Genomic DNA, 14319 nt, shown 5'->3' with positions numbered 1-14319 from the left:
CTGAACCCTTGACTCATCTTCTGGACTTTGGAGGGATTCAGATGATAATAAGCTTTTCTAACTGAGTATCACAAACACAACTCCATTTTCAAGTTTGAATCTGATTTGCACAAATGAATGAGATATCCTGTTAGGGTTCAAGTAAGTTGGATGAAGTTTCTCCTGCAGCCTGGAAAATATTTGAGAAAAGTGCAGTATAGCTTTCCACCTGTTTACTTTAAACTCCAGACATGAAAATACTCAGCCTAACCTATTAATCAGCAGAGTGGCCTGTTCAGAAAAAAACACCTTTTTTTTTTTTTTTAATTTTTTCTTATCAGTCCTGAAGCATTAGTCTAAACACTTCGAATTCCAGCTTTCAAGGTTCCACCTACAGATGTGTTGGTGGGCTGGGCACAGGCTCCCCAGACCAGAAGCCCTACAGCTGTCACAGCATGGTGCTGGTCCTGCTTCTTGGCTTGGGCAAAATGCTGTGCTGACCTGGCTGTCCAGCTCCTGGACACTGGCAAAGGGAGGTCGGATTTGCTTGCAGCCATCCCAGAAAAGACACCCTGAATTCCTGTATCGTAATTATTATGTGCTGATTGTGAAATTCAATAAAACCACAGATTTATTACCTCGCTGTCAAACTTTTTGGTGTCAGACTGAACTTTATTATTTTTTCATTGTTTTATTTGGTTCTTTTTTGCTTGTAATACAGATTTTCAGCAGGTATCAGAAGAGGCATCACAACTCAGCCTTAAATATCAATAGAACATAAATTTCAGCAGGCTGTGTCTCAGAGCAAAAAGAAAAACCCACCTGAATTAAATAAAAGAGCAATACACCTCCTCCTTGCTTCATATCTCCATGTAAGTAGGAGAAGGTTAACTCTGAAAAGTGCAACTTACTGTATCTTTTAGAATTCTCAATAGCACTAACGGTGTTAATTGCAGACACCCTCATTACCCACATGAATATCATAACCCGTACTTGAATCCGGAAAGTGAAAAGAGGCCTCTAAGGGCATCCTATAACAATAAACTCCCCATACAAATGGAGGATTACTTACAGCTACAGTGACTCACTGTTGCATAGCATGTAACATAATTAACTACAGATTTACTTGTGTTCAGTGTAGACTGAGGCAAGCTGGTTTGGTTTGTCTTACTGCATTGCTGAGTGTGGCACAGTTAACTTCAGGCCTTGCTTAGCTAAGTCTTATAAAAAAATTTCAGTAGTTAAAAAAAGCCCTGAGCACTGCAGTCCATTACAGATGAAATGTCTCTTGACCACACAAAACAGCTGCAGAGTCAGTGTCCCTCCTGAAAATCTGTGGTGGTCCTGTATGTCATAGAAGGCTTTTAAAAAATTAATATAGTGGGATCCTTTGTTTTTAATTGCCACTCTTCGTCAGAGGTAACAGATGGCTTGAAGAAATACACTTGAAAAAGATTCCAGTTAATTTTTTATTTGTGGGCTAAATCATTCTAATATTTACCATATATTCTGTGAATTACCAATGCCACTTGGGTAGCCTTAAGCCTCATGCACCACCTATGGACTTGTGCATATTCTACATACATGTAAATAAGAATCAATTAGTATTTCCAAAAAACTTGCATTACCAGTAATGTTATACTTAGCTTCTCATGGTTTAATTACTTATGTTAATTGAAAGAGAGGAGGGAAGAAAGCAAGAAAGAGAGGTACTTCCAGGGATTGCAGCAGTTCATTGGGGATCATGGAGAGACTAAAGACTGCCACAGATTTAAAAGACCCCTCTCCTATGCTTGGCCAGCTGTCCCTGCTTCCTTCTGCCCACCCTCTTCTCCAAAAGTGAGCACTTTCTATGTGAAATCCTGCTGCAGCCTGAGTACAAAGGCTTCCCTTGTTTCTGTTCATCAGGATAAGCTTGCTGTTTCCTTTCACTTCCTTGCACATGCACGATCTGGGCACCATCTGGCCCAGAAATGGCCAAGGACAGCCAAGCCTGCAAAACATCTTCAGAGAATGCCCTAGGTTCTCCTGCTGCATGTCTCACTTGTAACTACGGCAAAGATTTTGTATTCATCTCTGACACATCCAGACAAATATTTGGAACTCAAATTTTCAAAATATTTGACTAATAGAAGGAAGTATTGCAGAAGGAAAACAGGCCTAGTCACCATTATGTTTTAATTACTCAAGGCTTCATACTGATGTCTTATTCTGCACGAATCCTATTAAATAGGAAGTCAGCCTGAGCTGAGCTAAGTGACAACATAATCAGATCATGCCCTGTAAGCAAAAAGGCCCTGTATTCTCATGGCCTTATCCCATTTCCACAAAAGTCAGAGGTAAAACTTCCATTACTACACTTAAATATGCATTAACTCAGTCCATATGTATAAATAGGGCTCATGCCACACTTGATGTTCCACTGCAGGATCTATTATTGACCTTTTGGTAGACTAGAATAGAAATAATAGCATTTCATGTCAGATTGAATGCTAAAACTATCCAATTATTGCATTCATACTAATATTAACCTTAAATAGGATCTCACATTCTCACTTTCAGGTTTCCTCTTAGCCACTAGGTATGATTATCACTGGGACAGAAAATAATCTGAGAAGTTATTTTGTTCTGAGCTTTTGTTCTGAGGAGGCTTTCCACCATCTTATCTACGGTTTGCAGGGACTAACCCAGAGTCTAGGTAACTGCAGACTCTCTGACGTCTGCAGGGTCTTAGTTAGTGGGGAACCTACTACTCAGTGAATCAAATTCAGGCCTAGTATAAATTAGTTATTCCCTGCCCAAATCTGTCCTTTGGGAAGCTAGTATTTTTCTGATTAGCTGTAGTAAAATATGTGGACTTACAGCTTCTTCCATCTGTAGTAGCAAACTGTAAGAGTGACCTGATATCTGATGTCCTTAAGTTTAACCTACAGATGTTTAAAACACAGTTCCCAACTTGCCTCTTCCTTTACTTTTCTTTCAGCTGGTAAATGACGTCAACCTAATACAGGTTTTCATTATATACTTCCCTCTGTCTCTCTGCACTTTAAGGTCCTCTAACTCTCCACAAAGAGACATACAGTCATTATTTTGCTCATAATATACCCAGAACAACTTCTACAGAAAAAAAATGTTTTCAAAAGATCATATAGTCCTCAGGTAGAAATAATGACAATACTTAGTAGCAGAGACTTCTGTCTTTTGTTCAGCATTCTTCTGTCTAAATATCCAACACAGGTCCATCTGAAACTGGAGGATTTCACACATCTGAAAATCCCATAGGCTTTCAGTAGCCAAGTATTACACATAGCATCCTGAATAAGAAAACATAATGGTCTTCCACCAAACAAGCTGATAATAGGATCTCTGCTCCAGTGTTTGTTTCACTTTCCTCAGAGACCAGATGCTTCATCAGTGTCTGTGAAGTTAACAGATACAGTCAGGGAAGACATGAATTGCAGAGAGAAGGGATCCCTCACAAAGCATCGGTCTTTCCCTTGCATTAATTTTAAGGGCTGCCAACTTTGCAGTTCTGCTGACTGTTCTTCAGGATAATAGGGACTCCTTTTCAAACATCTTGTCTTTTAAACCATTTCAGCTTTTTGACTTAAAAATCACTCTTTAAATGCCATTCCAAAACCCACTGCCGTATGTGTCTGTCAGAACTCAGGGGTCAACTGTAAACATCCCCACTACACAAAGTCCTTTGGGAGATGGTTCTCTTCTCACTCTAACTCCTTTTACAGAATCACAGAATCCTCATGGTTGGAAAGGACCTCTGAGATCACCTGAGTCCAACCATCAACAACAAACCTCACAACCTTGGGCACTAGAGCATTCCCTGAAGTGCCACATCTACACATTTCTTGAATATCTCAGGGATGGTGACTCAGCCACCTCCCTGGACATTTTATTTGAGCACAAAGAGTAGAATCAGGTCATATAGCTGTGAAGGTGTTCCTTCTCCTGTCCTCCTTTGCTCCCCTCTTCCTCCCATCCCCTTCAGAGTCCCTGACACATACAACAGAACTTGGAAGATCATGATGGGGGCTCTTTCCACTGAGAAAGAGGAAGACAAGCAAAGGGTCCGGAATCCTAGATAGGATGTCTGGCTTCATTCACCAGCTTGGGACGTGACTCTGGATATACTCTTCTCCTGGATTGCCTCCTATGTTTTTTTTTAAATGCACCCACCACGGTGGTGCTGAGTTGTACTGAACACAGTCCCACGCCAATGGTGGACGTGCTGCCTGCCATCCTTGCTTCACCACACTGCCTGGCCAGCTGGAGCAAAGCACTGCAGTGGGCTAAGTGGCTGCTAGTACTGTGGTTAGCCAAAATCCAGGATGTTAACTTGATTGTTTGCTGTGGATACTCTACACTATTTCAGGATGTGATTCTATATTTGTTCAGTGCTAACCAGATGCTTTTCAGATACTGTCCCAGCTAGGACTTTCACTAGTGTTCCATAGTCATGTCTTGCAGTTCCTATCACGGCACATTTTCCACACATTTACAGTATTTTGATCTCCTGTGCAAAAATAACACTTTACAGTTCTTGATTCCTGGCTGTTCATTATGCCAGTGCTGTCAGTCTGCCAGATGCAATCTGAAGGTGTCTGTGCAGGGTACACAGGGCTCTCAGGTCCTAGCGCGTTAGCCGAATAATGAAGCCCTAGTAAAATATTTTTCTCAAGTTGTTTTTTTGTGTGTGGTTTTGGTTTTTGTTTTTTTTTTTTTTTTTTTTTTTGTGGGCAGCTCCAACCCTCATGTAGTCAGAGATAAGTGACTTAGTTAAAAATGAGTGGGGCAGCTGGCTAAATGCTCAACCAAGCAAAATGATCAAAGGGACAGTGCCAGATGTTTTCCATCAGCTCTGCATATGGAGGTACCAGGGAGAGCAGCAGGAGCACCAAACTAAAAAGAAACCAGAGAAGCCAACTCTAGTTTCAACTATAACATGAGGAACTGGCTATAAATACTACATTCCACTGTGAAGCTCCCAGAGGACATTCTGTAGGTATTTCTAAAACCTACAGGAAAAGCGTGTCTACTATTGTCTGGCTTTGTTATACGCATCCTCCCAGTAAATGTTTTATAAAGGATTATCATTCTTAGCATCTGTAAAAAATGTAATTTTTAGAAAGCTACTAGAAATTCTAAAAAAAAAATTATTTTCCCCAAAACATACTTTTTTGCCCAGCTTGTGCCAGTGCAGTCTTTTCCTAGACTATTGTTTTGTGGGGGTTTTTTAATGACTTTTAGTACATTTAAAAATTTTAATTTAACAGGGTTTGAGTCCAAGTTGCTGCAAGAGGTCCAAGTAATTTCAAGATTTATTGTGGAAAAGGAGCCAGCTTTTTATTTCTGTCTTCTGTGGAAGTTTATGACAGAGTGAGATAAACATCCAGAATAGTTAAGGTTGTTTATCCTGCATCACTTAGAAGACATTCTTGACATCACTTGTACACAACTGAGCAGGGTAGCTGCTCAATCAGCAGTTGACAGAAATTAAACCCAGATCACCCAGCCTCAGGGCATACAGTCTTTACCTCAGTGTGATAAAATCTGCTTCTGTTGAGATAAAAACAAGCCATGGTGTATAAGAGCTCCTCTTCCAATTTTTTATTATTTTTTCCCCAGTTATTATTTCATGGCACTTGATCCCTTGATCCTTCCTCTTCCAGTTTTTTTTGCAGTTATTATTTCAGGGCACTTTATCTCACCATGACATATCTCTGTAGTATCTTGAGGTTTGCAAGAGGGGATGAATATTGCAAAAGGATCTGTTGCCATTCTTGTCCTGTGTAATGGCTTTACTATTGGCCCCAAATCTGCACATTTTAGACTTGGGAGAGCACGGATCGGATCCTGGAAGCTGCCAGCAGGTAATTCAAGGCGACACAGAAACTTCAGAATTTTTTTCCTGTTCTTTTTTGACTCTGCAGTGTAATGATTCCTGCCTGAAAGTCACTCACTGACAGCAGTAGGAGGGAGACATGCTCTACGTGTAAGAGACAGGAATGACATTTCCCTGGAAAAAATGTAAGTGCCAAACTTGCCCTTGGCAAGGGAAGAAGCAAAGAAGGGGTCTTGGTATTGTTGTTCAGTGGTTCTGAACTTACGTAATATGCTCCTAGATATGGTAGTGTATATGCTGCTCTTTATATGAGTATTAATTATAAAGATGTTTATTCCATGTATGAAGAACTTGATGTGCCCTTTTAAAGCTGCCCTAAACCCATTCTGCAGGAACAAATCCTGTGAACATGCTTTTTCTTTCCTCTGTTTTTCAACTGAAGCACATACAAGCATAAGTCACTCATTGGGGTGGAAATATCCGTGATTTGCAGTGCAGGATGAGTCCTTTGCTGGTAGATAGCTAGTAACAAATGGGCTGAGGAACTCACTAGCTCTCATACTTGAGTCAAGGAAAGCTTGAGCATGACTCACTTAGGAATGCTTTGTACTCCCCTAATTGCATAATTACTGCAGAGAGCTCACTGGCCATTTGGCATAGAGGTCATGCCTGTTTCCTCTAAGCACAGGAATAACTCCTCCTAGCTACTCCTAGCAGGATAAATAGGAGATGTGAGGAAGCTGTGTGGCCATGGCCCCACTTTTCCTCTATATAATCTAGGAATGACATTTGTACACAACTACAAAGTCCTTCATTCTCTGAAGCAAGGATGGAAAAGTTGACCATCACTTAACATAAATCCCTTTCATCTTTCATAATGCCCTTTCACCTTTGCATTAAGACAGCATCTACATTTAAAGGGATGGTAGTATGATATTCTGGAGTGTTTGGGACTGCTACTTGTGACATCTGAGTTGTAATAAATGGAATTTTAAAAAAGTGCCACAAGCACAGGAACCTTCCTCAATATACTTATATGCCCTAGAAAAAGTCCAACTTCCAAGCAAAGAAAACAGATATCTCTCCAAAACCTTCTTCTCAAAAGCAATAAATAAAAAAGATATGAGTAGTATAAATGCTATCAAAAATTGCAATCATGCAAAGCAAATGACAAGCAAAGTGAAGGAACCTGAATGCCACATGAGAAAAATGGACAATGAAGTTGCTAGTTGCATTAATGGAATTAAGGAAGATTTGACTGGAGAATTCTCTTGGACCTCTAGCAAACTCAACAGTGTAGTTTTCAGGGCTCACCCCATGTATGGAACTAGTAGAGGAAATAAGTCTGCAAGAGGGAACAAAAGGAGAGAGACAGAAATGAATGATACAGATAGCTGAGGAGGAGATATTTAAGTATAGTTGTCTTTAGTCCCTGAGATGATCTCTTGTTCTGAAGAATGTCTGGAATTTGTGGTCCTTCTCCTTAACCTTTTTATTAACGTAATTCAACAGTTAATTTAGAAGCTAGAATTCTTTGCAGATTGGTGACTGCATCACTATGTAGTCAAACTACACCTCTGGATTCATTATCCTTCTTTGCACAGTGATGCATCTTCTATTGAAAACAGATAAAGAACATCTTCTCCTGTCCCTCTTACAGCACACCAGCTAATACCCCCTAACATATAATGGGGTATATACACTCTCCTCCCACCAGGCTTATGAATGAAAATATTTGTGGCTGCTATATTTGATGCTGATGCTAATGCTGCCAGGGAAGGTTTTAGGGATGCAGACAGGATGCCTGCCTGATGGCCCTTCAAGAGGTGTAGATGTATGTGAATCCAAGGGCTCTGCTACATCTCAGTTAATTTAGGAGTGTAAAATTTGGTGACCATGGGTTCCTCAGCTGTGTACTTGGATTCACAAGAGTGCTTAGGATAACTAATTGGTTTAGAGGTTCATGATGGCTGCTTAAATCTGTCTTTTTTTTTTTTTTAATTACTTTTTTTTATCAGTGTCTTTTTAAATAGTGGGAAGCAGAACAGTTTCATGCTCACTGAGGCTGCATTAGCTTCCCTTTTGTGTGAGAAACCTCTGCTTATAAGGTTCCCAAAGCGAAAGAGTTTGCACGAGAAAACATAGCTGGGAGACACATCCAAGCCTGGCTCTGGTGAGCGGAGCTGTTTTGCTAGTATAAAGACAGCTGAACTCAAAAGCAAAAGAAAAGCTTGGGAGGGAGAAAGAAAATGAAAGATCATGCTTCTTAAGCTTAGAGGGAACTGGTCAGCAGTTTATCAAATTAAGTGCTGATACCCAAGACTGCTTCTGTTCTCACAGATACATATCTGAGGTATGATCTTCCTTAGAACTACATCTAACTAAACCCAACCAAATTCAGAGGGAAGTCAGGCTCTGGGTCCCAACTGCTTTTGGTATCAAACAAAAAAATAAACAACACCTCTGTTCATTGCATGATTTTTCACAGCATCATCCTGGAGAGGCAAGGAATTACTATGCCATAGTGTGGTTGGCCACCCTAGGGATCAAGGAACACCACAGTCTACAGTAAAGCTTCTTGCATTAGGATGGTGGCAGGGGAAACTCTACAGAAAATGCAGTCCAGAAAAAGTTCTCCGTAGATGAAGTAGGGATTAAGCCAGAGCCTATTTTACCATTTGCTAAAACGCTTGGTGCATTTGCCTTCATGGATTCTGCATTCCAGAGGACTGCATGCTGGGTTAATAAAAACCCTCTCTTGAACAGGCTTTGGAAACTCAGACGGTCACTGACTGCCCATATGGCAGAATTTGGCTTTTGCTACTAGACAGCTGCAGGAAGCTGAGGACAAGAAAGGGGATACATCCAAAACCTTATGGATACATAGACATATAGAGAGCCACATGGCTTTCTCTCACGGTAGGAGCTTCCAAAATATGTTCCTCATCAAAATACCAGGATCCTCTTTTATTATTATTTTTTTTCAGGAACTGCAGTTTGCACTTCTGCTTTTCTGAAGTGATAAGACATGCGATTGAAAACCTCATACACCCTGAGCTTTATTTCCAAGAGCACTTTAAAGCAATTAGCACACCTACAAGAAAACCAGCAAAACATCACATTTCCGTTGCTCCCAGACTCAAAGAGAGACTCAGTTTAGCATTCTTCAATGGGGAAGAAATGACATGCTCCCCAGTAAACCAATGCCAAACCACTGCTCTCTGTTTTGAGTAGCAAACGCCATTCTTACTGCATCTAAAAGCCCAGACTGTGTTTCTTTTCTTAACATGAAACTGTGTATTTTGGTACTGCTCTCAAACAACAGTTTAAACAGAACAAAGGAGTTATCTTTATGAGGCAGGCAGGGAAATACACAAAGAACAGGAAGATGCAGCTAACCTAAATAATGACATTGAAAACAAAATAGCTATGGGGCTATAAATAAACAAAATGAAGTAAATATCATTATTTTTATTGAGAGAAGACACAGACTTAATTCCTGGGGATAAAGACATCTACTGCTTCCTCAGACTTTAGGGGTTTTTTTGTGGTGTTTTTTTTTCAGTCAGGCCACAGAATAACATTTCCTACTTTCTTCCAATGTTTGCAGTATGAACTTTCATACCACTTCTTTTGGAGAAAATCGCAAAATCCAGACACGTACGTTTAGGAGAAAGGTCAGATTTTTCGAAGACAATAAAACTGCCCCAACTGCTCTTTTTGAACTCTGCAAATGCGTGCGTTCTCACAGGGCAGGGAAGTAAACATACACACAACTGCATTAATTAAGACAATAGTTTTCTGCAACCTCTGCAGGAATTCTGCGAGGAATTTTCTTCCTTAGACTAAGTCTTTAACGCTGTAATCTCCCGTTGCGCACATGTGGGTGTGCAGAGCAGCCACCGCAGCTGCACAGAAAGCCAAGGACTGGTCCTGATCTGGTGGGTGAATGGGAAAGGAATTAAATAATCCTCTAAACCGAAGCCAGAATCAACTTTTTATGTTTCTTTCTTTCCTCTCTCTGTCTTTTTTTTTTTTTTTTTTTTTTTTTTTTTTTTTTTTTCCCTGGGGTTTGTCTTGTTGAGTATCTTGGGTAGGAAACTGGCCTGATCTGTTGACTTACAAGATTTAAAATAAGCACTCGCCTTTCCCCCTCCCCGTCCCGGCCAGCAGCGCTGGGCTGAATCACTTCCCCGGTGGAGGCAAGAGACACGCTAGAGCAGAGAGCTGCCCGAGGGGCCGAGGGATCGGGAAACACTCCCGGGCTGACACACGGGCAGCAGAAACCCAGCGAAACGGGACGGTCCCCATCCCTCAGGGCTTTACCTGCTGGCGGGCGAGTGGCTGGGAGGGGTGTCCTGCACAAAGCTCTGCTCCGTGCCTGGGATCCTGGGCGGGCTGTGGGGATGGTAAGCTGTCAGGACCACGCTGCCAGAGTCCTTCATCTCCATGGTCAGAGGCACATGTCGACCCTGCTGCTGTCGGTGACCAAAGCCCCGACGGGAGGGCGAGGGGTCCCTGTCAGCAGCGCATGGCCCGGCTCCCCAGCAGCCTCCTCCACCAGTTGCTGTCAGGAGGGCTGTGTAACCGAGACACGGCTCCTCTCCCTGTCAGGAAAGCTGAATTAGCATATATTCAAAAACACCGCCCACAAAACAACCCACGGGGAAGTTACTACGTTCCTAGGAAACTAGAAACCTGAGATCGTCCTGCATGGCACCGAGTGACCGCCAGGAAAACTTCTTGCTTGCTTTTTCTTTCCTTTCAAATGCCCATTTCTTAATTCTCCTGCTCCTGAAATAGGCTCAGCTAAGTAACATTTTTTTTATTGGTTAAGCAGCAGGATAAGCGGAGAGGACTAACCCAAACACAGAACATGGTTTGGCAGAGCAGGGAGTGACACTGAAGCTGTTAACAAGGGAGATTCAGAAAGCAAGTGGCCTCTGCTCTGTTTAAAACATCAAGGAGCAAGAACCTTGATTTCCTACATGCTGGATCATTGCAGTGGAAGGGAACTGCACTTGCTTTCTTCTGAAAACAGAGGTTAAAGTTTCATTTTGTCTGATAGGGCTGTTCACATAATTTGAAGGGCACTGGGAAATGAGTGAATAATTTTTACAATACAGTATGTTTATTTGGAGTAATCTCACAAAAAAAATACACCCTGAGACACTTGATTTTTTTCATGCTTGTGCTTGATCTTTGTATGATAATTAAATGTGTTTGCTCAAAAGGAAATCAGTAAGCAGAAATGTTGGGTTCCAATTCTGGAGTAACACCAAGAGAAAACTCTGCAGACAAAACGAGAAAACTTACAGTGTCCTTTAATTTTCTCTTCAACTTCTTCAGTGTTTGGCGTTTTTTTGAAAAGGAATGATCTGATAAATGCCTGTTCCTGAAAACTATTGTCCTGCCTATGAAATAACAGGAAGGATGTTCCCTGATTTTACTCGCTCACTGCTTTTCAGCCGTAGATCTCTGAGCATCTTGTGAGCACACGGGTGAAGCATCAGGCTCCTCTTTTGCAGAGGTGTTCTCCCTGGCACTGCTATAGGGCTGCCTGAATTACACGGGTTTTGAAGGGCACAAAAATCACTCATCTCACTTCAACCTTTCCCCTGAGCTCTGTGTCCAGCCTGGAGGGGCAGGACCGTTTCACTCAAATATGTTGCTGCAACTCATGTAGGCAGTGCCCAAGTTAATTTTAAATTAGCCAGCGTAGGACACTGATAACAGTACACTTGGCAGCACCTCTTGCCAGACTCACCCAGGAAGCATAAATATTTGAACATGCAGAATCTCTGGGCTTGCTTTTGCTACGCTGTTAACATGTCTTGGGTTAAATATTTTAAATCCAGTTTGCACTGGATAAAATAATGGTCGCTTCCATGGCAGTGAGGAGGCCCTCTGGGAGCCACCTTGCAGCCGTGTACACATGTTAGAAACGAAGGCGAAGGTTCAAAGATAGCTCTGGAAGCATTGCCTACTGCCCATGGCATCAAGACTGCATCCCACAGTGAAGACTGGGGTGAATGCAATAAGCAGTGAAGACCACATTGTGCTCTGTGTTTACTGGGGTATTCAGAAGAGTGAAAAAGGTCGGAAAAACTAGGATAGATGCTATAATGGATCACATATCCCCACTCTGTGGAGCACCGATTGAATGCCAGGTTGACGTCTGGCTGCTGGTTGACCAGGGATGGTACTACCAATGTATTTTCTTCCCCTTCATACACTGGCCTTACATTCCCCTTCCTGAACCAGAAGGTGGGTACCCCACTTCTCTTATGATGGGGAGTAAATTATAAATATAAATTTGCATTTAGTACAAGTGTAAATTAATCAGCCAAAATACAGTTACCAAACTAAGAGCAAAAATAAATTATACATATAAACTATAAAGTATCTACTGACACCCCTTAAGGGTGTTCTCCACAGTTTATTTCAAGAAACTAAACATCTGAAGAACCATACATAGTAGAAAGCACCAAACACTATCAGAAATGTAGGAGATGAGGCTGCAGACAAAGTATTGGCTACAACTCCAAGGAAGTCTTTTTTTCTCCCCTTCCTAGCATCATAGACCTAGGCTTTCTCCAGTGTCATCAGACAACAAAATGATGGTTGTGTGCTTTAGGCTATGTGTAGATAAAGACCGTAGGAGAAATACCAAGTATTTTTAGTATTATTTTTATTTCTTCTCTTCCCATAACAAAACAAACAAACAAACAAACCCAAACCAAACCAAACCAAACAAAAAGCAACAACCCAAACACCAATATGATTTAGAAAAGAATATGCTTAGCCTCTCAATAATAAAATGTATATAAAGAAAAGAGGCCCACACTTACTAAATGGGATTTTCTCTCTAAGAAAAATAAACATAGAAGATTTTATTTGGAGATTTATAAAGTACTAGTGCATAAACTGGAGGCCTGTATGGAAATGGCAGATTGTTGGCACAAGTACAAAAAGTTATTTTGAAAATTAATCAGCCAAAATACATATATCAAACTGTGAGCTAAAAATGTTTATATGTGTACTGACTCTTGGGGTTAGACAGCTGCATATTATTGAAAACTGAAAAAGATGCTAAATCAAATAGAGATACACATCAGCCATTAAAAAAATATATTTAACTGGACTAGTGGTACAGCCATAAGAAGAGTGCAAAAGCCAACTTGGGCCAGATTCCTCCTTCAGTTCTATCTGTGCAGTTCCATTATCTAAATGAGAATTTACTCTTCTGGCTTCTACAGAAGCAATAAGGAAATATTGTAATCCAATATCCTTGTGTATCTACAAGATCCCCTTCAATACTAGATCATGGTGTACTCAGGACTGTGACAATTCTGATTGTTTTTTCAAGTAGTTGATAGCTCCATAGACCTTTCAAATACCCTGGAAATGCCTGTTTGGTGAGAAATAATATTGTGAGAATGTTCTTGGTGGCAACCACTAAAGAGAAGTTACAGCAGAGAGGAATCTGTGGGGTGTCTGTAGCCAGTGAACCCCTGAACTCTTGGGTTTGGTCGGGAAAGACCCAGTGCTCTCAAATTTTACATTGTGCCTGTGCCAAGGGGAGTGCTTTACACATTCATTAATTTGGCAAATGAGTTGTGTATATATGGATCAATGGGCCCAAACTCTGAGAACAGGGAGTGAAAAGCTTTCTTAAGGTATTGTTTCAGAAACGTAAGTCAGTGGCAATGTAGCTGTATGATGCTCTTCTGCTGAAGATCTGTGACAGCCATATACAAGAAGTATAAACACACAAAAATCCACCAGTTAAAGCTTACTGAGATGAAAAAGAAATGGTTGCTGTTGCTAGTAAGATTTATGTATTTACATGATATTAATCAGTAGTTATTGTGGCAGTAACATGATGGGCAACTCTTGTGTAGCAAATTTAATGCCTGTTTCTTGGAAAGGAATTAATAATATTTTCATATAGATTTTAAACAGCCTTTTCTGGTTAAGTCCAGACAGGGCTGTCACTGAGAGGAATGGGATTTGTCAGCTAGGGGTTCCTGTCTCAAGATGGCAGGGGCATGCACCATTATATAATAGGAGTAGACACACAGAGCCCTGGAAAATGCAAAATTCCCCTTTCAGCTACGAATCACATAAAAATCTCTGAGTATTGAATTTCTTTGCTTGCTTCCAGCTAAAATTAGTCAGGACAAAGTTGGACAGAAGTTGCAAAACTTTGAAGTTAATTTTGGATGAGTTTAATGTGAACTTGGATTAGATTAAGTTTTAAAAGGAAGCTGTGTAAAACACAGCATTTTCCACTGATTAAATTAAAGGAAATGGAGTGGAGCAATACATAGAAAAAATGTTGTCTTAACACTGTGCCTAAATTTCCTCATCCTCTTGTCTGGGCAGTAGTATGCAGTAAATTTTGTATCTATATGTGTGAGAGAAACCAAAGCCAGAATCACTGTATTCCTCTATACTTTTGGAAAAGACAAAAAAAA

The 14319-nt window shown here is 40.8% G+C and overlaps 1 protein-coding gene across 1 annotated transcript in view; it reads right to left on the bottom strand.

Moving 5' to 3' along the window:
• ARHGAP28 (Rho GTPase activating protein 28) overlaps positions 1-10290 on the bottom strand; it is a 73693-nt gene extending 63403 nt beyond the window's left edge. The window contains exon 1 of the mRNA XM_010006862.1: positions 10166-10290. Coding sequence (XP_010005164.1) covers positions 10166-10290 — 125 coding nt within the window. The remainder of the gene's footprint in view (positions 1-10165) is intronic.
• Positions 10291-14319: the final 4029 nt, after the last annotated feature.

Source organism: Chaetura pelagica, unplaced genomic scaffold (genome assembly GCF_000747805.2).
Source record: "Chaetura pelagica isolate M959 unplaced genomic scaffold, ChaPel_1.0 scaffold109, whole genome shotgun sequence".
Classification (NCBI taxonomy): Eukaryota; Metazoa; Chordata; class Aves; order Apodiformes; family Apodidae; genus Chaetura; species Chaetura pelagica.
Note: the sequence above shows the minus strand (reverse complement) of the source record. Positions and strands in the feature narration are given on the sequence as shown.